The 19,883-nt window shown below is 51.2% G+C and overlaps 9 protein-coding genes across 9 annotated transcripts; 4 read left to right on the top strand and 5 right to left on the bottom strand.

Annotated features, from left to right (window-relative positions):
• Positions 1-222: 222 nt before the first annotated feature.
• On the bottom strand, positions 223-1,565 carry BO85DRAFT_423113 (uncharacterized protein; the record flags this gene model as incomplete). The annotated part of the gene is made up of 4 exons (XM_025658002.1): positions 1,377-1,565; positions 838-1,316; positions 325-775; positions 223-285 (listed from the first exon to the last, which is right to left on the bottom strand). The coding sequence occupies exons 1-4, from the start codon at positions 1,527-1,529 to the stop codon at positions 223-225; spliced, it is 1,146 nt and encodes a 381-aa protein (XP_025514255.1). The 5' UTR covers positions 1,530-1,565.
• Positions 1,566-2,140: 575 nt separating this feature from the next.
• On the bottom strand, positions 2,141-3,362 carry BO85DRAFT_450364 (alpha/beta fold hydrolase). The gene is made up of 3 exons (XM_025660357.1): positions 2,958-3,362; positions 2,495-2,848; positions 2,141-2,396 (listed from the first exon to the last, which is right to left on the bottom strand). Exons 1-3 carry the CDS (start codon positions 3,327-3,329, stop codon positions 2,220-2,222), a joined length of 903 nt encoding a protein of 300 aa, XP_025514254.1. The 5' UTR covers positions 3,330-3,362; the 3' UTR covers positions 2,141-2,219.
• A 988-nt stretch (positions 3,363-4,350) lies between these two features.
• On the bottom strand, positions 4,351-6,187 carry BO85DRAFT_497036 (sugar porter family MFS transporter; the record flags this gene model as incomplete). The annotated part of the gene is made up of 2 exons (XM_025663976.1): positions 5,777-6,187; positions 4,351-5,718 (listed from the first exon to the last, which is right to left on the bottom strand). The coding sequence occupies exons 1-2, from the start codon at positions 6,020-6,022 to the stop codon at positions 4,351-4,353; spliced, it is 1,614 nt and encodes a 537-aa protein (XP_025514253.1). The 5' UTR covers positions 6,023-6,187.
• A 765-nt stretch (positions 6,188-6,952) lies between these two features.
• On the bottom strand, positions 6,953-9,043 carry BO85DRAFT_450363 (aconitase iron-sulfur domain-containing protein). The gene has a single exon (XM_025660356.1). It carries the CDS (start codon positions 8,771-8,773, stop codon positions 6,992-6,994), a length of 1,782 nt encoding a protein of 593 aa, XP_025514252.1. The 5' UTR covers positions 8,774-9,043; the 3' UTR covers positions 6,953-6,991.
• Positions 9,044-9,757: 714 nt separating this feature from the next.
• Positions 9,758-10,681, top strand: BO85DRAFT_450362 (RraA family protein). Its single transcript, XM_025660355.1, has 2 exons — positions 9,758-9,875; positions 9,929-10,681. The coding sequence occupies exons 1-2, from the start codon at positions 9,822-9,824 to the stop codon at positions 10,553-10,555; spliced, it is 681 nt and encodes a 226-aa protein (XP_025514251.1). The 5' UTR covers positions 9,758-9,821; the 3' UTR covers positions 10,556-10,681.
• BO85DRAFT_399476 (Zn(II)2Cys6 transcription factor) lies at positions 10,358-13,499 on the bottom strand. The gene is made up of 6 exons (XM_025657098.1): positions 13,391-13,499; positions 13,223-13,320; positions 12,657-13,155; positions 12,018-12,607; positions 11,013-11,965; positions 10,358-10,938 (listed from the first exon to the last, which is right to left on the bottom strand). Exons 1-6 carry the CDS (start codon positions 13,478-13,480, stop codon positions 10,769-10,771), a joined length of 2,400 nt encoding a protein of 799 aa, XP_025514250.1. The 5' UTR covers positions 13,481-13,499; the 3' UTR covers positions 10,358-10,768.
• Positions 13,500-14,348: 849 nt separating this feature from the next.
• Positions 14,349-15,480, top strand: BO85DRAFT_450359 (amidohydrolase 2). The gene is made up of 3 exons (XM_025660354.1): positions 14,349-14,481; positions 14,556-15,252; positions 15,306-15,480. Exons 1-3 carry the CDS (start codon positions 14,400-14,402, stop codon positions 15,472-15,474), a joined length of 948 nt encoding a protein of 315 aa, XP_025514249.1. The 5' UTR covers positions 14,349-14,399; the 3' UTR covers positions 15,475-15,480.
• A 542-nt stretch (positions 15,481-16,022) lies between these two features.
• On the top strand, positions 16,023-18,617 carry BO85DRAFT_399470 (Zn(II)2Cys6 transcription factor). The gene is made up of 3 exons (XM_025657097.1): positions 16,023-17,074; positions 17,127-17,404; positions 17,456-18,617. The coding sequence occupies exons 1-3, from the start codon at positions 16,044-16,046 to the stop codon at positions 18,307-18,309; spliced, it is 2,163 nt and encodes a 720-aa protein (XP_025514248.1). The 5' UTR covers positions 16,023-16,043; the 3' UTR covers positions 18,310-18,617.
• Positions 18,618-18,768: 151 nt separating this feature from the next.
• BO85DRAFT_521044 (uncharacterized protein) lies at positions 18,769-19,272 on the top strand (the record flags this gene model as incomplete). The annotated part of the gene is made up of 2 exons (XM_025665184.1): positions 18,769-19,172; positions 19,240-19,272. The coding sequence occupies exons 1-2, from the start codon at positions 18,951-18,953 to the stop codon at positions 19,270-19,272; spliced, it is 255 nt and encodes an 84-aa protein (XP_025514247.1). The 5' UTR covers positions 18,769-18,950.
• Between the last annotated feature and the right edge of the window lie 611 nt (positions 19,273-19,883).

The raw sequence follows: 19,883 nt of genomic DNA, 5'->3' as shown, positions 1-19,883 counted from the left end.
ATTACCAATCCTGCAGGATGACAGCCTTATCACACCATACTCATGCAGGGATAACCTATGTTACACATCGGATGCAGCCACCCGCCCAATCATCATGATGACAATCTTATCCATCTAATCCATCTTACAGGCACAATCGCATTTCATCTAATCAATTGGAATCTCATTATTTACAATACCCTAACATACACAGAAACCGGAAACACCAACAAAGGAAAACTCCTATCCATCCTGCCTAAAATCCTTGGATACCATAATCCCATGCAACGGCACCTCATCCCCTTCCTCGCCATTGCCAAGCCTACCACCACCACCTCCTCCAACCAACCCACTCGCTCCCCTACTCCCCCTAATATTCGTGACCGTCAGGCCGCGATCGTGTTTCGGCCGCAACACCGCATCCAACTTGATCTGCTTCTGTGTGACGCCCACACCTCCCTCGTCGTCAGGTAGATGGTAGAAGGAGTGGCGATTGGCGCGCGCCGCCGTCATGCCCGCCGTGCTGCCCGTGCTGTCAGCGGGCATCTGGCTATCGCCGGACTTGGAGAGTGGAGAGGTGCGACTGCGGAATAGAGCAGGCACGAGGGCGGATTTGAGGCCGAGTTTGCGGGCGGCGAGTTGGAGCGCTGGACGCAGGGTGGGGAGACAGGCGGAGACGATGCCAGCGGACATTTCGATTGCCGTCCAGCCGACGGTTGGGGCGAGGGTGTAGCTTGAGTCAGCGGAAGTGTAGCTGAATAGGACGGTGAAGCGGTAGGCGGAGGCGAAGATTACGCTGTTTTTGAAGGTGTTTGGTTAGTGGGTGGTAATATATCAAGGGAGAGAAGGGGGTATTACAAGAAACCCAGGCCAAAGGCGACAGTGAGAGCGATCTTCTCGGACAGTCGGAGCTGGAGCTTCCAGACTTGCGGGAGAGGGAGGAATAGGATGATGAGGTCTGTGGCGATGGTGGAGGTTGCGTTGGCGATCCAGGTGCCGACTTGACTGATGCAGTGGCCGGGGAGACTGGGGTACCAGAGTTTCTGGACGGGGACGCAGATGAAGATGAATAGGAAAGTGATGCAGATGACCCAGAGAATGACAAAAGTGCCGATGGCGTAGGCCCATTTCTTGAAGTAAGGGAAGCGGAAAATGCGGTAGTACATAAGGAGAATGCTGAGCTTGGTCCAGACCAGGTTGAAGACGTAGAGGATTTCAGCGACCACGAGATATTTGGCAATCAGGATGATTTGAGAGGCAGGGAGTTTGTCGGCGTGGATTCCCATGCCCTCGTGAATCATGGCAAAGATGAAGCCAACGACAATGAAGTTCCATAACTGCGTTTGGATTATTAGCTGCATGCATGAGTGTAGTAGTATTGAAGAGAGAAACCCTACCATAGAGAAAATAATCATCCAGTCATCCCACCATAATTTCTGCTTGCGTTCTAAACGGGAGATCACCCGCAGAACAACACAAATAAAAGCCAACACCGTCACAGAGACCGTGGTGGCCGTGGCCCATGGCTGGAGATCTTGCTTCTCACCCATCGCCCCGGACGGAGACACATACACACGCAGTTCAAGCACCAGCACCAGCACCAGCACAGGGACAGGAACAGGAACGGGTGGTCCCACGCCCGTCAGGGCGAGAGCGGATTATTTAATATAGCAAAGGCATTAAGACGGGAGAAATGGATCATGCAGAATGAGTGAAATCTTCAGCAGCAGGCCAGGATGCGGCAGAGGGTCCCCACTCGGGCCAGGCGCCAGACCACACAAACTTCAGTGCGGATCCAACACTTACCCATTCAGCAGATGGCAGCCGTGACCAACGAATCATCCACAAGTGATCCCCCCAGGTCTGACCTGTCAAATACTCAATTTTTGATGTTTTGAACGCGCGGGAACTGGTCCGACTGTGCCGGTCTGTCGCCAAGGCCACGCCAGCCGCGACCGGTTCGCTTTAGTTGCGACCAATATTGGACTCCTTGCCTTCTAGACTGTTTTGCTTTTTACAGGCACACGCCCGGATTCGATCCGGGGGTGACTCTCGAGCCTCGAATCTCGTGTCCATCGGATTCCTTCCCGGTGGACTAGTTGATTAGTTTACTCGATAGAACTTTTTAGCTCAGGCACGCGAGATAGACCCGTCCTTACATGAATATTCTCTCGTATATACATATAGCTCTGATCTACAGAGTCCTACCCAGTATGGGGGTTGATAAGGTTGAATCGCGCTTACGCCCCATATTTCTGAACCATCTCCAACACCGCCGCATTGACTTCCCGCGGGTTCGTCGCATTCAGATAATGCGCTCCTTCCTGCACCTGCACCAATTTCGCCTCCTTGGACCTGGTGAACTTCGAGATCTGCTCGCTTGCCACCGTTGTCTGGAAAGGGGTATCTTCCGTGCCCTAAGGATAGTAGTTCGTATTAGCCCCACCCCCAACCAAACCGAACCGAACCGAACCATTGCAACAACTTCCCCGATGTGTCTTGGAAATAAACTCACCTGCAACCAATAAACCGGACACTGCACATCTCCCAGCCTCAACACCAACGCATCCCTCGTCAACAGACACATCAGTGCCATGCGCACCTTCTTCCGTCCTTCATCGCCCTTGTAAACTTCCTTCAGGACATCTTTCCAGAATCCGACCGTCTCTTCTGTCGCGCCCTTCCCGAAGCCAATGCCCCCGACCATGCCGCACCACACATCATCCACGACAAAGTCGGGGGTGGGTGTCGCACTGCTCCATTTCTCCAGGAATGGGGTCAGCAGCGTTACGGGATCCCAGCAGCCCTTGGTTCTGGAATCGGAGGACTCGTAGTCCATGGATGTGCCGAGAGGGAGGACGCCCAGGATCTACCACCATCATTCACACGCAATTAGTACAACACCACTGTCAAAATATGGCCCATCATCATCGACGAAACATCAAAGTCAATGGAAAAGAAAAACGGGATATACATACCCTCTTCGGCGCCAACAGCGCCATGCGCATAACAATCCACCCACCCTGGCTGGTTCCCAGAGTGAACGCCTTCTCAATACCCAGCTTATCCATCACCTGCAGGGCCATGATGGCCGTATCCCAGTAAGTAAAGTGCTCGGCAACATGGCAGTGCGTGGCACCATGACCGAGAGGTTCAATAGCGAGGAGATTCGCCGCGTTAGTAAGAGTCTCGTCGTTGAATTGGGGCTCGTAGAGAGCAACAGTCATGCACATGGAATTGATGAGCACTACGGTCGGCTTGGCGGGGTCGTAGGTGTTGTTGTTGCTGAGGCGGTAGCCGACGTCGATGCCGCCCAGATGAGGGACGGTGATGGTGGTAGTAGCGGCCATGTTCTCCTTCTTTCTTTCCAGTGAACGATAATGTGGTATGTGTAAAGGAGAGGAGATAGATAGATAGCGCTCTACTCAAAAAGGAGGTGAATTTGAGGAGGGGTAAGCTTTGGTGATGGTATCACGTGGGGCCAACCCTGAACTCTACTCAACAACAACAACTCAACTGTCGTTGTCGTGTCAAATCAATAGTCTAATTCATTTCTTCGTACCAGGTACAACTTACCGCGCGGACAAGAACCAAGGAACCAACCAACAAACAAACATGAGCGGGGGATGGGGATAACTCCTTCCCGAAACTGACACTGACAGGCCAAATGACACTTCATTTGAACGGAGGAGCTACCCTTTTCGGATAGCAACCCTGACTCCATCTCCAACACAAGAAACACCTCGGAGGCTAGCCTACAAAAGCCAGAAAGTTAAACCCTAACTGTAACTCGCCTCACTACGGAGTATCTATTAGTACTGCATTGTACCTCGGCCTCACCCCGAACCCTTCCCGAGTCTCAACCGAGACAAAAAAGAAAAAAGGGATCCGCAGGGCTGGGTCCCTGCCACGCGCTCGATTGGTTCCTGCAGCTCAGATTAAACTTCTGATGGGCGTTTCGGGCGCTTTTTAGCGGGTAAGCCACTATGCAGGGGGGTGTGAAGCAGGATAGATAGCTTTTTGTGTTTGTCACACTGGGGACTGACTCGCAACTCATCATGTCATCAGGTTCAAACAAAGGTATTAACTTTGATTAATAACGGTCGGAACAAACGGAGAAAGGGAGAAGGACCGTGGAACACAAACTTATGACAGGAAAACTTAAGCTTAATGCCGCGTGGTTGGTGGGGAGAGTTATTCGTCATGGTGGGTTTGCAGCTTTTGCCATGTGCCGAGGGTTCCGGCATAGTAGAAGAATTTTTTTTATGATTATGAAACATGAAGATGCACGGGCATACAGACATCATGCGATCGTAATCAAATCATATCATACCATATTCATAACTAGCCCGCTGCTATAAGACAACTCGATTATACCTTCTCTTCGTGGGAACTGCTTCCCTTCTCCCCATCATCAGCCACCTCCTGACCATCTTCCACCACCCTCTCCTCCGGCACCTTCGCCCACCCGATCTTCCACCAACTCTTCGTAAACAACTCCTCCATTCTCTCCATACTCCGTCCCTTGCACTCCGGGAACCCAACCCCGGCCCACACCGTCGCGAGCGTCGTAAACGCCGTGAACAGCGCAAACGGGCCCCAAGACTGCATACTCTCAGTCATACTGGGGAACCCGCGCGTAATACCGAAATTAAGCAGGTTCTGGTACGTGAAAGCAATCGTCACCACCGTGCCGCGAATTCGGGTCGGACAGATCTCCGATGCCGTGAGGGAGAATACCGGGGCCCAGCCGAAGCCGTAGCCTACAGCGTAGAGGCAAATTGCGACAATGCAAACATACGAGGCGGCGGAAGGGGAAGCTGTTCCGGATGAGGAAGGTGGACTGAGGGCAAGGTAGCACGTCAGGTACAACAGACAGACGACGTTGATGGTGGAGCCGATCAGCAGGAGAGGACGCCGGCCGAAGCGTTCCGTCAGGAACCAGGCGTAGAAGAAGACGGAAAGGACCTTGACGAGGCCGTAGATAGCGGTGAAGAGGAGGATTTGGGAATGGCCCAGGCCGATGGATTCCAATATGTCTGGGGTGTAGTAGGTGATGCTGTTGCCACCGGACATAATAAAGAAGGTTTGGATGAGGGTGACGAAGAGGAGGATTTTGCGGGTGGGTGGGTGGTTGATGCATTCATGGAGAAGAGATACGAAGGCTTTGGTGGGAGTGGTGGGAGTGGATGTGGTGTCGAGTTTGCTGAGGAGTTCGGTGTATTCGCGTGCAAAATACTCGGTGTTTTCGTCCATGCCGCCACGGAGTCGAGACAGGCTGCGACGGGCGGCGTCGACGCGGCCGCGCATCATGAGGTAGCGAGGGCTTTCGGGGAAGAAGGGGTATCCGAGGAAGAGGATGATGGCCGGGATGGATTGCAAGACGAGTGTGGTACGCCATTGCCAGCTGGAGCTGTCGGGAATGACTAGATACGAGGCGTAGTTGATCCAGTAACTTCCTGTGACGCCGCTCATGATGCTCACGTTGTAGAAGGTGGTCATCATTCCGCGTAGCTCGAGGGGTGCAACCTCAGAGATGTATACTGGGCCTGCTGACATTCCCAGTCCAGACCCTAATCCGGAAAGAACACGCCCGACGAGGAGTTCAGCAAAGGATCCCAGGTTGGCAGCCATGAGAACGGCTCCGATCGCATAGCAGATGGCGGCAGCGAGGATGACTGCCTTTCGGCCGCGACGTTCTCCTAGTGGACCTGCGAGCAAAACTCCGACGGTTTGGCCCTGTATATAATAGCACTTGCTTAGTTCGTGCACTTCATGGGACTATAGAATCACATACCAGTAGCATGGAGGATACCACCCAGCCCTCATTGTTCGAAACAGCCGTGCTGGAAAGTTTATCCCAGCCAAAATCTGGATCCCATTGCTCCATCTGCATAGAACCCGAAATATTGGACGTGTTGAAGCCATGCAGACCACCGCAGTACGACGCCCAAATAATGGCCAGCCAGATGTATAGTCCACGAGCCGCAGGAGGCACCTGTTTGATGGCTTGTGGGGAGAACCCGCCGCCTGCTGCTCCCATGCTGAACTAATAGTATGAGTTTGGGGGAATTTTTCGACGGAGAGAGATCCCAAGTTACCAGAACTGGGCTGTCAACATGCAATTGACAACTCAGGCAAAGGGATCTACTAAATACCCCAGGATATCACGGCCGATGCAACCAAACGCATGATCAGTCCACATCTGCAGGTTTGGGGGGTAGCAGCCAATCCAATTTGGCCGGATGTCATCCGCTGCCAGCCAAGTCTGGGGTATGCGGATCCTATCCGGGGTTTCTCTTGGGTTACTCCGGCTGGCCGGAGCTGTCCATGAGAACAATACCCTGCGCACTGACATGGTGGCTTTGTGGTACTGCCAATGAGAGCAGCGCTTTAGTCGTAATGCTGCTTTTGTGGAACCTCGGGGATAGCATCCAAGACGGAAGATACTGCATATATATAGGCGGCTATATTTGGGCTCAACATATTGTTGAATGTACTTTTCGATCATTCCTAGATACAGTTAGCCCGGAAATTATGTTCAAGCTAGGCTATAGAAAGTAATCTCAGTCGTATACTGTTGATTTATATGTTGAAGAATACTCCTAGACTGCCTTCCAGGGTATCCCCGTGGTATCTTTCGAGATCCTCTTTCGCTTAGAGACGCACTAGAACACATCTGAGTCGTCTTTTTAAGGCACCTTTTAGGGCACCTGCAAGGCAATCACCTAGATACTTTCTAGATAACATCCGAGGCCGAGCTCCCGGAGCATTATCTGGGTGCTATGAGACTGCTACGGAGGCGAGCCCTAAAGTAATTGAATATGTAGGATTAAAGCAAGTCTCGTTTTCCTGCTTAGGTAGAGTGCGTCTGAGTGAATCACATAATGGAGTCTCTCCGAGATTGCTTACTGTGAAGTCCATTTGGCGAGATGGTAAATCCAAAAAGAAACTTACCATTTATATATACAAGTTTTCTATACATTTAATTCATTTACTTCTCTGAAAACAATCATGAGCTATGTACCGTGGCCTTAATATGGTTCAAGGCACTGCCAGCCCGAAGCCACGGGAGCTGTCCGGCATGATAGCTGTGGCACAACTCAGCCTCCCAGCTGTCTCCACGTCGCGGAGTAACCCGCATGGTAACATTCTTGCCCGGTTGCAGCTCTCCATCTTCTACACCAATCAGAGTGATGCGATCTCCCTCCTGCACTCGGTCGTAGTCAGCAGGATCAGCGAATGTAAGTGGGAGCATTCCCTGTTTCTTCAAGTTCGTCTCGTGAATACGAGCGAAAGACCGGGCGATGATGGCAACGCCACCGAGGAAGCGAGGCTCCAGTGCGGCATGCTCACGCGAACTGCCCTCACCATAGTTGTTATCTCCGACCACGCACCAACGAATAGAGCGGTGCTTCAAGTCCCGAGCCACTTCATGAGTAAGCTGGACCTCGTTCGTCAGCGGATGTCTCGTGTGGCCTAGCATCTGCGGGTCGTTGTCTAAGAATGCATTGGTTGCGGTTGTGAGCATGTTGTGGCTAATGTTCTCCAGATGGCCACGATACTTGTACCACGGACCAGCCGGTGAAATATGATCCGTCGTACATTTGCCCTTGACCTTCATCAGCAACTCCATGTCACTAGCACTTCCGCTCTTCCAAGCTGGGAAGGGCTCCAAGAGCTGTAGTCTGTCGGACTTCACATCGATGATAATGGAGTAAGAGGAGCCATCTGACGGGGGCTCTTGGAAGCGATCTGCACCAGGATTGAATGATTCTGGCAATTCCTGGCCTATGGGAGGTGTAAGCCGCAGTGGCTGGAATCCTTCCACTGAGATACTGTCGGTGACAGGGTTAAAGTCCAGGCGGCCAGCATAAGCAAAGGCCGTGACCAGCTCCGGCGACGTGACAAATGAGTGAGTAGCCGGGTTGCTGTCATGGCGCCCCACAAAGTTACGGTTGTAGCTGGAGATCACAGAGTTCTTCTCTTTTCCGCGGACATCCACGTCCTTGCGGTCCCATGACCCGACACATGGTCCGCACGAGCTGCTGAGAACCATAGCACCGGCGTCTTCGAGATCCTTCAGAATACCAGCCTCTTCAGCGGTGGCCCGGATTCTTTCGCTGCCCGGCGAGACCAAGAAAGGAGTTTTGAACTTAGTTATCCCGGCCGCCCGGGCTTGATTGACCAGCTGCCGGGCCTTGTCCAAATCCTCGAAGGAACTGTTGGTACAGCTACCCACCATGGCGTGGCTTAGATTCATTGGCCAATCACTCTCAGCGACCGCAGTAGCCAGCTTTGAAATGGGGTGGGCGAGATCCGGTGTGAATGGGCCGTTAACATGCGGCTCCAAAGTGTTCAGATCGATCTTGATGATTTCGTCATAGTACTCCTCGGAGCCCTTATCGGCGGTGAGCAGAAGGTCTTTGACTGGGTTTGCCGCTTCTACAACATGTCCGCGGGCAGTGGCACTCAAATAGCGAGCGATCGCATCCGAATAAGGGAAAATACAAGAAGTCGAGCCAATTTCCGCAGACATGTTGCAAATGGTGGCCATAGCTGTCGCGCCCAGAGTCTCGGTACCCGGGCCGAAGAATTCAATGATGCGGCCTTTTCCGCCAGACACGCCAAGTATTCCTGCCAACTTGCAGATAATGTCTTTTGTTGATGCCCAGCCTCGGAGCTCACCCGTAAGTTCGACTCCAATTACTTTGGGTGCGACCAGCTCCCAAGCCATTCCCGACATAGCGTCGACAGCATCAGCTCCGCCAACGCCGATTCCAAGCATGCCCATTCCGCCTGCATTGGGGGTATGAGAATCCGTTCCAATAATCAAACCTCCTGGCCTATATTCCAAAAACTTCAGCCATGGTAATCGCGGGGCTCATGTGGTAGACATACATCGCATAGTTCTCGAAGATGACAGTATGGATGATTCCAGATCCAGGCTTCCAGAAGCCGATCCCGTACTTCTTTGAAGCGCTACTCAGGAAGTTATATACCTCTGCATGTTCTGTGGTCGCACGCTGCATATCCTTGTCCGCGCCGTTCTCCGAGATTATCAGATGATCGCTGTGCACTGTTGTCGGTACCTGTACGCGCGGAAGGCCTGCGCTGATAAACTGCAGCAAGGCCATTGTTGCGGTCGCATCATGGCAGGCGACTCGATCGGGGCGCAGCTCCAAAATGGTCTTTCCCCGGGCAATCTTATCAATATTCCAGCGACCGCTATCCGTGTCCAGTAAATGACTGTATAGGGTCTTTTCGGCTAGTGTGAGCGGGCGATTTGATCCCTGCTTAATCGCTTCGATGGCACGAATCTGTTTGGGGTAATGAACACCCAGAATCTGTCCAATGGCCAGTATTAGCGTCAACTACTCTGGGTTGAGATTGAGGCGCACTGACTGGGTTACCTGAAACGGTTGTCGCATAGTTTCGGGATCCGTTCAGAGAGAGCGGTCGGTATGATGCTTTCAGCATCGGTAATCTCTGGCGACATCGCTGCATTGTGCTGACTTGAGTATCGAGATACAAATATCAGCCATTGAGGAAAAGGAATCTACAAAGGATATCCTCGACTTCGATCGCAGATTGCGTAGGTCAAGCTCTGTCTCCGGCCGAGGCAAAAGGGCAGGACTACTCCGGACCCGGCTTCGGAGCTATCCGAACAATGTCTAAGAGCATCTGCCCCGGGCTACTCCAGAATGCGGGATGGCCCGTCGGATGGCCCGATTGTCTCCCCGCTTTTGTAAGCTGTCCGGACCACTACCATTTACCTTCTGGGGCCACCGTCTTGCCCTTTCGCATCCCCGTACTATCAATACAATCGTGAACAAGTAGCTATGGCAGTCAGACCAAACGTCCTCAGCGCGTTGCGGCGCTTCACCTCTTGTGATGTAAGTTATACCGTTCAGCACGACTCTGGCTTGAGCTCAACCAATCCCTTCAGGTCGGCGACGCCCTCGTCAAGCTCGGAGTCCCTCAGGGCGGCTATTTATCCGGTCTCAAAATGTACTCTCCGGATTTCATGTCACCCACAGCAAAGTTCCTCGGCCCGGCATACACAGTGAAAATGGTGCATGCCTCGGACAAGGTTTCGCCAACGCCTAAGGTTCATTTCGCCGATGCCGTCCCCAAAGACAGCGTTGTATTTGTGTCACAACCGAGAGGCTTGATCAGTGCTTGTTGGGGAGGACTCATGAGCACTCGGGCTCAGAAACGTGGTGCTGCCGGAGTTATCATTGATGGCAAATTTCGCGATATCAATGAACACCGGGAGCTGGGAATGACCCTGTTTGCGCGCGACATTAGCATTTTGGGATCCAACTCTTTCACTCGTTCTTCTGAATTGGATGTACCAGTTACCTACGAGAACTCAGAGAATGGGGGGCAGGTTGTTATTAATCCTGGTGATTATATCCTTGGAGATGCGGATGGGGTGGTTGTCGTTCCGCCTGAAAAGGCAGAAGAGTGCGTGCGCCTCTGCCAGGAACGCTTTGATATTGATGAGGAGACACGGCGTTGTCTGGAACAGGGTGATGAAATAGGGAGCACTATCAAGAGGCTGAGGAAATAAGCTAGCCGTGAGATCCAGCTTGTTTTGAGGGTCTGTATTGTCCTTCTCGCAGACTTGTGAATAGCCTTGAAGTAAAATACTGATGCCTCTATGGACTGTATCGGAATGTATAGTATATGAGACACACTGTGGTATTCGTTTTATATAGTCTGTCGGCTCCGATCGACAAAGGCCTTGGGATGGGGGTAACGGTGATAACAGACTGGTGTGCTTTCACAAGGTCGCTGTGCCTGAGAATGGGTCCCAGCCCCAGTCTCCGCGGATAAATTCGGCGAGAAAGCTCTCCATCGCAGAGTCAATGGAACATGTGTCAGTAACATCCATGCCATTCGGGTTGGGAAACAACAATCCAGGTTCTCCGAAACCAAGATCCAAATTGTCTCCTAAACAAGCAGAGACATTAGCACCCAAAGTGAATAGTACGCCCGTGGATGTAAGTTATGCCGAAAATACTCACCTGTAGAGTCATGAAACCCTGCATTGGGGAGACCACCGAGCCCTTCAGGGTGGCGGGATGAGTCTTCCGTTAGTTGGATACTCGAATTATTAGGAAATTCGGGAACCAAACTGGAATCGTGTAGATCAGGTTGACAGCCAATCTCAGCATGTTGGGTGTGTAGTGAGCCCCGCATTTTTGATGGGGAGGTCTGAGTACGACTTAACTGCCGTATAGTAAGGTCGACCATCTTGTCGAAGCTTCCCTTGCCATTACGTACAGAAGGCCACCACTGACCACCGATACTGAGGAGGTTGGAGCAGATCCGCAGATCCCTCAATACCTCCGCGAACGGGGTGGTGGCCTGAAGAGAGGGTGATGCCCAGATGCAGTAGATCAGTGTCGCGCCCGAGGAAAATATACCGTGAATGTTTCGCCAGTTGTATAATAGCTGTTCCTCTGCACTGAGATGATCGTATATGCGTAACTTTCGACTGCAACTTTGATAGCACTGTTTTAGAGCACTTGGCGATGGCGAACGGAATGCTTGGGAAGGCTGAAAAAGGAGCGTTATTGCTGAGTGATACAAAATCTCCAACCTGAGTTTCTCATGCTCAACGCTTTTTCTGTCCTCTTCTCGGTCAGTCGGCGGTTGTATGAGAGATGTCTCGGTTAACCATGTGTCAAGGTCAAGCTTGATCTGTGCCTGATGGTTTTCAAGGTCATTCGGCCACACGAGCGGGCGAAGCTTTTTGGGTAAATGATAGAAAAGGAGCTTTATCTCAGTTATGTACTGATCCAGTCTGAAACGACGAATGGACATTGTCATATGGGGGGATGATGGCGCTGAAACATGGAGTTGGCAATTTCCAATCATAGACAATTCTTCACTGACATCTTCTACTTCGGGACGTTGCATATCAAATGTTTCATCCCTAATACCTAAAGGACGGCCTTGGATGGTGGCTATTGTTCTATGACCTTGTTAGGCTCAAGCGTATCGGGGAACATGAATGATTTCCGTACCGATCGAGGGAGTATGTTGTATAGAATATCAGCCTCTTGACAGCCAGAGACGTTCTGGAAACGCGCGTAGACGGGCTAGGTTCTCGATGAAGGCCCAAGTCAATGCAATGCGACATTGCTATATGTGCCAGTGTCCAAATATTCAGGCCAGCCGGGCAGATCATGCTATGAATCGCCAAGAGTAATATACCCTGCAGAGATGTCACTGACACGGAGGAGAAGCAACTAGATGTTTCCGCTAAGGCCATTCTGTAGAATTTTGTCGGGGAGTAATCAAAGTTCTTTTTGCGCGTTAGTACGGTCGCTGCCAGAGAGAAGACCATGAAGACATGAAACACGGCTGTAAATACTGATATCGGCGTAGACGGTTTGCCGCTTTCATGATCAGCCATGCCATTGTACTCGAAGGGTTCCAGGCCTTCCATCCACCCGTTACTATCGTATTGGCCTGTGGGTTCCATCTGTGTGCTCTCATACAATGCCAAATACGCATTGACTAGCGAAGGCGCATGGAGAACGGGGTAGTCAATATGTATATGCTGGAAGTAGACCGCAAATAAGATTTCAGCTTCCTCGGGGGGAGGGAGTTCCTAAATATATGATGAGAAGCGTGACCGGAAACCGAGGGGAGCGACAGACCCTTGTCAAGCTCTGGTACAGAGAGCGATAGCCTTGCTTCAAGGCTTGAGAGATTGAATGCTTCCCATACTTGCTAGTTTCACTATTGGATGATGGGCTGGATACCTGTGTATCTCTATCCACTCCAATCAGCTTCGTGAACAGCAGTCCTGAGGAAGAACCCATGTAGTGCTGTTGTCGGGAATCTGAATGTAAGGACAGCATCCCAAATGCATTTGCCACAGATGATGCTTCTGCACGTGGGGTCTGGTCAGGTTCTGGGTCCTCAACTAAGTCGTATGGTCGTTTTCTTGTGGCTGGCTTGTCGCGACTCTGTGTGTCAGTCTCCAGCATAGAAGTGACAGCATTGGCACAATCGGAAACCCCCGAGCTAGACGCCAATGTCAATTCATTCTCACCCATATTCACGGATGGCCCTTTGGTCAGATCGAAGTCCGGGTCCAAAAGCTTGATCTGTTGTTCGAGCCATGTGAGTCTGGCACGGCATTGCGCGATGAAACTGGGACATCACAGGACAATTAGTGCGGCTGAGGGCACAGAAGCCACGGAGGGTGAGAAGATCTTACTCGCGAGGAATCGAGATATCACGGTTCCGACCATCGACATCGATACAAGGGACCCTCGCTCGCGCGCAATTGCTGCATGCGGGGATGCCGCCGTCACACTCCGGGGAAGGTAATTAGCAAAGATGCACAGTCACAAGCTTGGCAACATGAACATGAATGTGGGCCAACCTTGACGCGTTTAGCTCGACACCGACGACAGGCGATCCGGACTTTCTTCGGAGCAGGAGACCCCGGGCGCTCTATGTCTCGGGGACTCATCTTGGAGTTTTGCGAGATGATGTGTGCAAAAGCACGATGAACCAGCGTAACGGCAACATGCGACCGGCCGGATTTGTGGGGGAAAGAAGCGGAATGCCGGGGGCGGCGGGTGACATTTGACTCGGCCGTCGGCACATGATTTACTCCACAACCGTTTTGGTTCCTGCTTCTTTTCTCTTCTTCCCCCCTTGCAAACCCTTTATAACTTCAATGTGCGATACTGATGACCACAATGTATGTATTGCTAGCTTTAAGCTTTATCTTTCTTGACTGATACTGCTGTCAAGTTTCTAGTACCTAGTAATTTTCTCTTATGCGAAACTACATATATTGAGTACTGTTAGTGGATCGTATGAACCTCATAGGGGGGTGTGACAAGTTTGGAGCCTTCAGCTGCAGAAATGATGATATCCTCTAGCTTACTGTAGCAGGCGCCACTTTTCTCAATTCACCAGATTGACAGGACTTTATATGATGTTTCTGAACCGCATGTCCGACGGCCTCCAGCGCTGCATATCATCTGCAGATCAGACCTAACCGCAGATACCAGATTCTTACGGTGCTAACACTAAACCGGAAGATACTACAGCCAGGAGGATCGGGGAGGCCAATCTCTTGTCCATTTATCAAAAGACAAGTCTTTATCAAGACAGGATTGCAGATCACAACCAACATGGTATCGAGGGGAGATTGTATGTTGTGTTGCATGAGACCCCCGGTACATGGACAGGGTCGCTCCGGCTGCCGTTGGGACCCGGAGTAACCCGCAATCCCGAAATGGATCCGTATACAGACAAGGCGAGCCGATCAGACTTACAAATATGAAATAACGTGTAGCTCCCAGATCCCTTCCAATGATTTTGTTCCCCCGATATTCCTCGAAGGTATCAAATTTGCTAAACTCTTCCCAAAGCCCATCATGACCGTCGAACACCAACCATGCCCGGAACCGGTGCTGTTTCCGAACGGTGGTTGGGACGTCCACCACCACATATTCGAGCGTATGATTTTGGACTTCCCTCATAAGCTAAACCCTCCACTAAGTAACATCATACTGATGCGATCGTATGTGTAGCGGCAAAATTCGCCTACGCTCCTGACAGACATCTCACTCCACCGCCCGCGACCGTCGAGCAATTTCTCGCCTTTAAAAACAAAATTGGGATCACCAATTCGGTTCTCACGCATGGTTTATCATATGGGTCAGACTGTACATCTCTCAAAACATTTGTCCGCGAATTAGGGGAGTCGGGAACGAGGGGTATTGGAGTCATTGACCCAGAGACGACAACACCAGAGGAGCTCCAGGATATGCACGCAAGGGGCATCCGAGGTATTCGAGTCAACTTGTACCAATACCAGGCAATGCACGATGTGGAACGGCAGAAACAAGCTTTGCGTGCCCACATCAGAGCTATTAAGCCACACTGTCCAGGATGGAGTATAGCATTCACTCACGTGCATCCCGAGTTCTGGGGTGAGCTAAAGCCTATCATCGAGGAGGAGATGGGGTCCTCCAGCCTTCATCTGGTCACTGATCACTTTGCATTGCTCAAGGCCGCTAGTATGCTGCCTGCAGAGTACGAGGGAGATATCACTCGACAGCCCGGGTTTACGGAAATCATGGATCTGGTCCGTTCTGGACTTCTATACGTGAAACTTAGCGCGCCATACCGCGTGAGTCATGAAGCACCGTGGTATGCAGACGTGAAGCCACTGGTGCGCGCTTATGTGGATGCCAACCCGCGACAGATTCTTTGGGGAAGCGACTGGTGAGTATTTCAGAATAAGCACTATCATGATTCGCTGCTAACATTGGTTCTAGGCCTCATACCCCGCATATGAAGGTTCGTACGCGTGAAGAAGCACTGACAGAGACCCCATATCTGGTCATCGATGACGCGGAATGGCTGAAGAGCTTGCGGTCCTGGGTTAGTGCAGAGGAGTGGCAGGCGATCATGGTGTCCAACCCCACAAGACTGTATGACTGGTAAAGCTGCGTTTTATTGCGACGATAAAATATGAGAGTATGGCGGTTATGCCACATGATAGATAACTAATCTCTTATTGAACTACGTAGAGCTCGTAAATGCTCAACCCCGGCAGAGAAGAACCAGAAAGTACACAACAAAGCAGGGGATCGGAAGAACCGTGACACGCTTAATCCGTTTTGGGCATAGCTGGTATTCGGGATTCAGCGGTATCTCCGACGTCCGATTTCCGACCGTCGAAAGGTCCACCTTTTGCAGGTCACATTTGTCCTGAAGAAAATAGTCTTATTCTGGTCCCTGATTTAGTATATATCTGCCAACGTAACCCATTTTCCCTTGACGGTACCCGTGCTGTGAAACCTCCATCTAATCTTTGGAGCAATTGATCTATTTTATCAAAATGGATCCAAGGGTGACTGACGATCGTCATCAAGCGGGTCCCCAACCAACAAACGCGGCTTGGAATCCGAGTCCATCTCAATCCTCCACTACCGGGCTTGGCGCAACGCAATCCCTCTTAAATATTCCTCCAGACCATTGCTTCCTCATGAAATACATCCTTGACACGCACAATGTCGGCCTCTATGCCCTCTAGCTATCGCTCCCTCAACTTACCAAACTCCCTGCCCCCGCTAAATCAGTCGTGCGAGAATTGTAGGGCGCTCAAAGTACGCTGTCTGCCGGATCCCAACGTCCCGCGCCAGTGTCAGCGCTGTACCCGCACGAGAAGAACCTGCGTGTTCGCCCGCACGCTCCGACGACAGCCACGGAAGAAGACTGGCTCACGAGTGGCCCAGCTGGAAAGGGACGTGCGAGATTTGCGCTCCCTGTTACATGACCAGATCCGACCGGATTCAGACCGCGGGGGAAAGGCAGATGATGCCGCGGCCGCGGCCGTAGCTACTGACCCTCCGGGGGCGTCTGGCCGCGACGTAGCGCCCTTGCCCGCCCTCTCATCATCCACGCGCATAGAGCCCCCTATTGTCCACAACGCCTCTGCTCAGGGTGACTCAGATCAGCATACTGGGAATCCTCCTGCCGAGCCTGCTCCCGCCAACAGTAGCCTGACCCTGATGCAGTCGCCAGCTGGCTCTGGGGACGTGGTTGATCGCGGCATCGTATCGCTTGACATGGCGCAAACGTTGGTCTCATTCTTTATCAACGAACAGATGCAATTCTACCCAATGATTGTACTGCCATCAAACACAACTGCGGAATCATTACGCAGAACGAGCCCGGTGCTTTTCCTGTCTATTCTAGCTGCTTCATCAATGACCTTAAACCCTCACTTGGCGGAGACTCTGAATGAGGAGATGCTCAAGGTCTATGCAGAACGATTTTTCCTCAGGCAGGAAAAGTCAGTGGAGCTGATTCAATCAATCCTCTTGATGCTTATCTTTTATTTTCCCCCAAAGTCGCGTTTACAGGGTCAATATTACCAATACACACACATTGCGACCACCATGACTCTAGAGCTTGGTATAGCAGCAGGACCGGCGGGACGAAAAAATTACCGTTGTCATGGCGGATATGGTGATTTACCAGCTTCCATCCATAGTGCCCAGGCGCGCGCCGTACTGGGCTGCTATCACTTCGCGTCCAAGTATGGGCTCTATGACTATCACGTAGTTGTTACACGACTGACCTAGCCGTAGCATAGGGATTCGAACGCATCGACCGAATATGCTCCGCTTCAACGATGTGATAGACGGGTACATACACCACCTGAGAGAATCTACACTCGGCCTAGATCAGCAAATAGCAACATGGTTTGGCCTTCAGCGGATCGTTGACGATACACTATCCTCACTGGGCCAGGACAATACCCTAGTGGATATCTCTCTTCGTGAGTCGCAGATGCTTCCAATCCTGAATTGGTTCGATTCTCGGATGCTTCATTGGAAGAGGACGACCCCGAAAAACATGCTCACAAGTAAGTTGCATCCACACATAAATGGAATCATGCTTATACAATAATTCCCAGCATGGATGAACCTGGAATATCACCACATGTACCTCGCTATTTACGAACTTGCCGCTGGTGAAAGCTACCGCGACCCCGACGCCCCAACCCGCAAATACTACACCCTCCCACCTTTAGAAGGCGACATGGAAAGACACAAAGCAAACGCACCTATAACAGCTGCCCGGGTCCAGATAATAACGAAATGGCTACTGGCCTCCCACCAGATGCTAGACGCGTTCTTAGGATGCGACACCTCTACCATGCGCAAGCTACCTAACATGACCTACACCCGAATGATCCTGGGCATCTCATCCCTACTTCGGATATATCACACGGCCCAATTTGGCCCTCTCGGTGAGGTAGTCTCTTCCCAGATGATGGACGTTGACGGCTACCTGGACCGCGTCGGGCAAGCTCTATTACGAGCGAGTGGAGAGCAGAAGTACCGCGTCCCGAGCAAATGGTATCACGTTGTTGCGATCAAGAATCGAGAGTGGTTTGAACAGATCCAGAAACGGATAATTGCTCGCCCGAGTGATACACATACCTATCTACGCGGCGGAGTTCCCCCACCAGCATCGGGTGTCCCCATGTTGGACCCTCACCGCGGCCCAGGCTCAGCTGCCATACTACCCTCGCTCGGGGGTGGCATGGCGGGTCCCGCATATGCTGAACCGTGGTATGTAGACGATGCCGCGGGAAGAGTTGATCTGTCACGGTCTTTCCCTGCTGTGAATGCACCAGTCTTATATATGGGTCAGGTGCAGCCAGTAGAAGGAGATATCGGTGAGAACGCGTTTCCATTACCAGTGGGTGACGAACCGTGGCGACTGGATGAGTCGATTCAAGATAGCGTTTCATTCCCATATTGATGCCGCCAATGCCTTACATTTGGCCTGAACGGTCTGAAGGTTGATGCCAATGACTTACCCAAGATGATCTGTAAATAAACGACTGCTACGAACATCCCATTCCTTGGTTAGCGAGGAGAACAATGACAGCCTTCTTCTAGAAGATCAAATTGTGACGAAGCCCCCAAGTGCTAACATTTTCACATGACACTCATGATTATCATCATGGTTCAGTTGGAATTTTTATTCAATTCATGTATATTAGGCCCTTTTAATTCCTGATAACCTCCCGAAGTCCGGTGAGATAAATGCTATGCATTTGGGCTGGGCCTATTCACAGAGCTTGAATATCCGCTGGGGTGACCATAATCAAAGACGACGCGTCCATCACCAATGGTCCCACTTACTATACTACCAAGCCCAGTTAGTTCATTGCTCAAAATAACCTCTTGTTATTGATAGGCAATTAAACTGGAGGAGGCGGAAGTCAGAAGGAAACCACAACCGACTCCGTAGCCCTCGACAATCCCAGGTTATACTGTCTCCCGAGAGAGCAAAGGTCCTGGTCTCCGCACTACTGCTTAGGATCAACTGGCTTCAAGGCTGAGTATTAATTCCAGGATTGATGAATCCAGGCTTGTTGAAATGATATTGCGAACGTCATGCAAAGCTACTGGGCCAATTTCATCAAGAATGGCAACCCTAATGGCGAAGAATTGACCTATTGGCCACCCAGTAAGGAAGATGCGACGACTATGTGGCTTGGCGACTCTTGGGGAGCTGGAAAGGCTGCAGAGCCTACCCGAATTGATCTAATCCGGAGCTGGTTCAGCCAGAATGTCGAATGGTGCCTCGGGTGGGTCGGACTTTGGGACATAATCTGTGTGAGTAGGACAGCTTCACTAGCTTACGTGGTAGTGGTAGATATCTTATCTAGCTTGCAGTCTATAGCCCATGGCAATAGCGGACTTTGCATACGCGTAACGAGTTGAAACAATTTATTCTTATTTTCTTCTTTTTTTCTGATCATTAGTCTCAATAACCTTCTCCCTAATTCTTCCGAAAGATGCACGGCCCACGTAGATCTCGTCCTGTATTCAGTAAAATTGACACAATGGACGTAAGAAAAAGAAAACTGGAACATAATAGTCAGGGTCGTCAACCCTAACTGACCCCAGAGACTAACTAGTAGGCGGCCGCGTAGCCCTCTCCACTCTGCCCTCTAACCCGCCCTATTTACCCCATCAAAAATGCTCATACCTTGGCTGTTGGCGCCTGGAAGCTCTGATAAGATGCGATCAGTGGGCGGATGGACCCTTCCACGGAAAAGCCGGCAGGCGGAGATCGGGGATGCCACTACAACCACATCCAACGTCCGGCACAGACTTATCACAATCGTATTCGGACCGCGTCTACGCAGGCACGGATGCGTAAATACTTATCAGATCCTCGGTTAACTTCCGGTAAAGCTTAAGTTTAGTGTTGATGCTGAAACTTCTTCGCTCGGGGGTCTAGGTTAGTCCTTGCAGCAATGAAGATACTGCATATCTACTTTTTGTTCGTAGGTGCGGTGGGAGATGTAATTATCGGTAGTC

The sequence above is a fragment of the Aspergillus piperis genome, assembly GCF_003184755.1.
Source record: "Aspergillus piperis CBS 112811 unplaced genomic scaffold BO85scaffold_12, whole genome shotgun sequence".
Lineage (NCBI taxonomy): Eukaryota > Fungi > Ascomycota > Eurotiomycetes > Eurotiales > Aspergillaceae > Aspergillus > Aspergillus piperis.
Note: the sequence above shows the minus strand (reverse complement) of the source record. Positions and strands in the feature narration are given on the sequence as shown.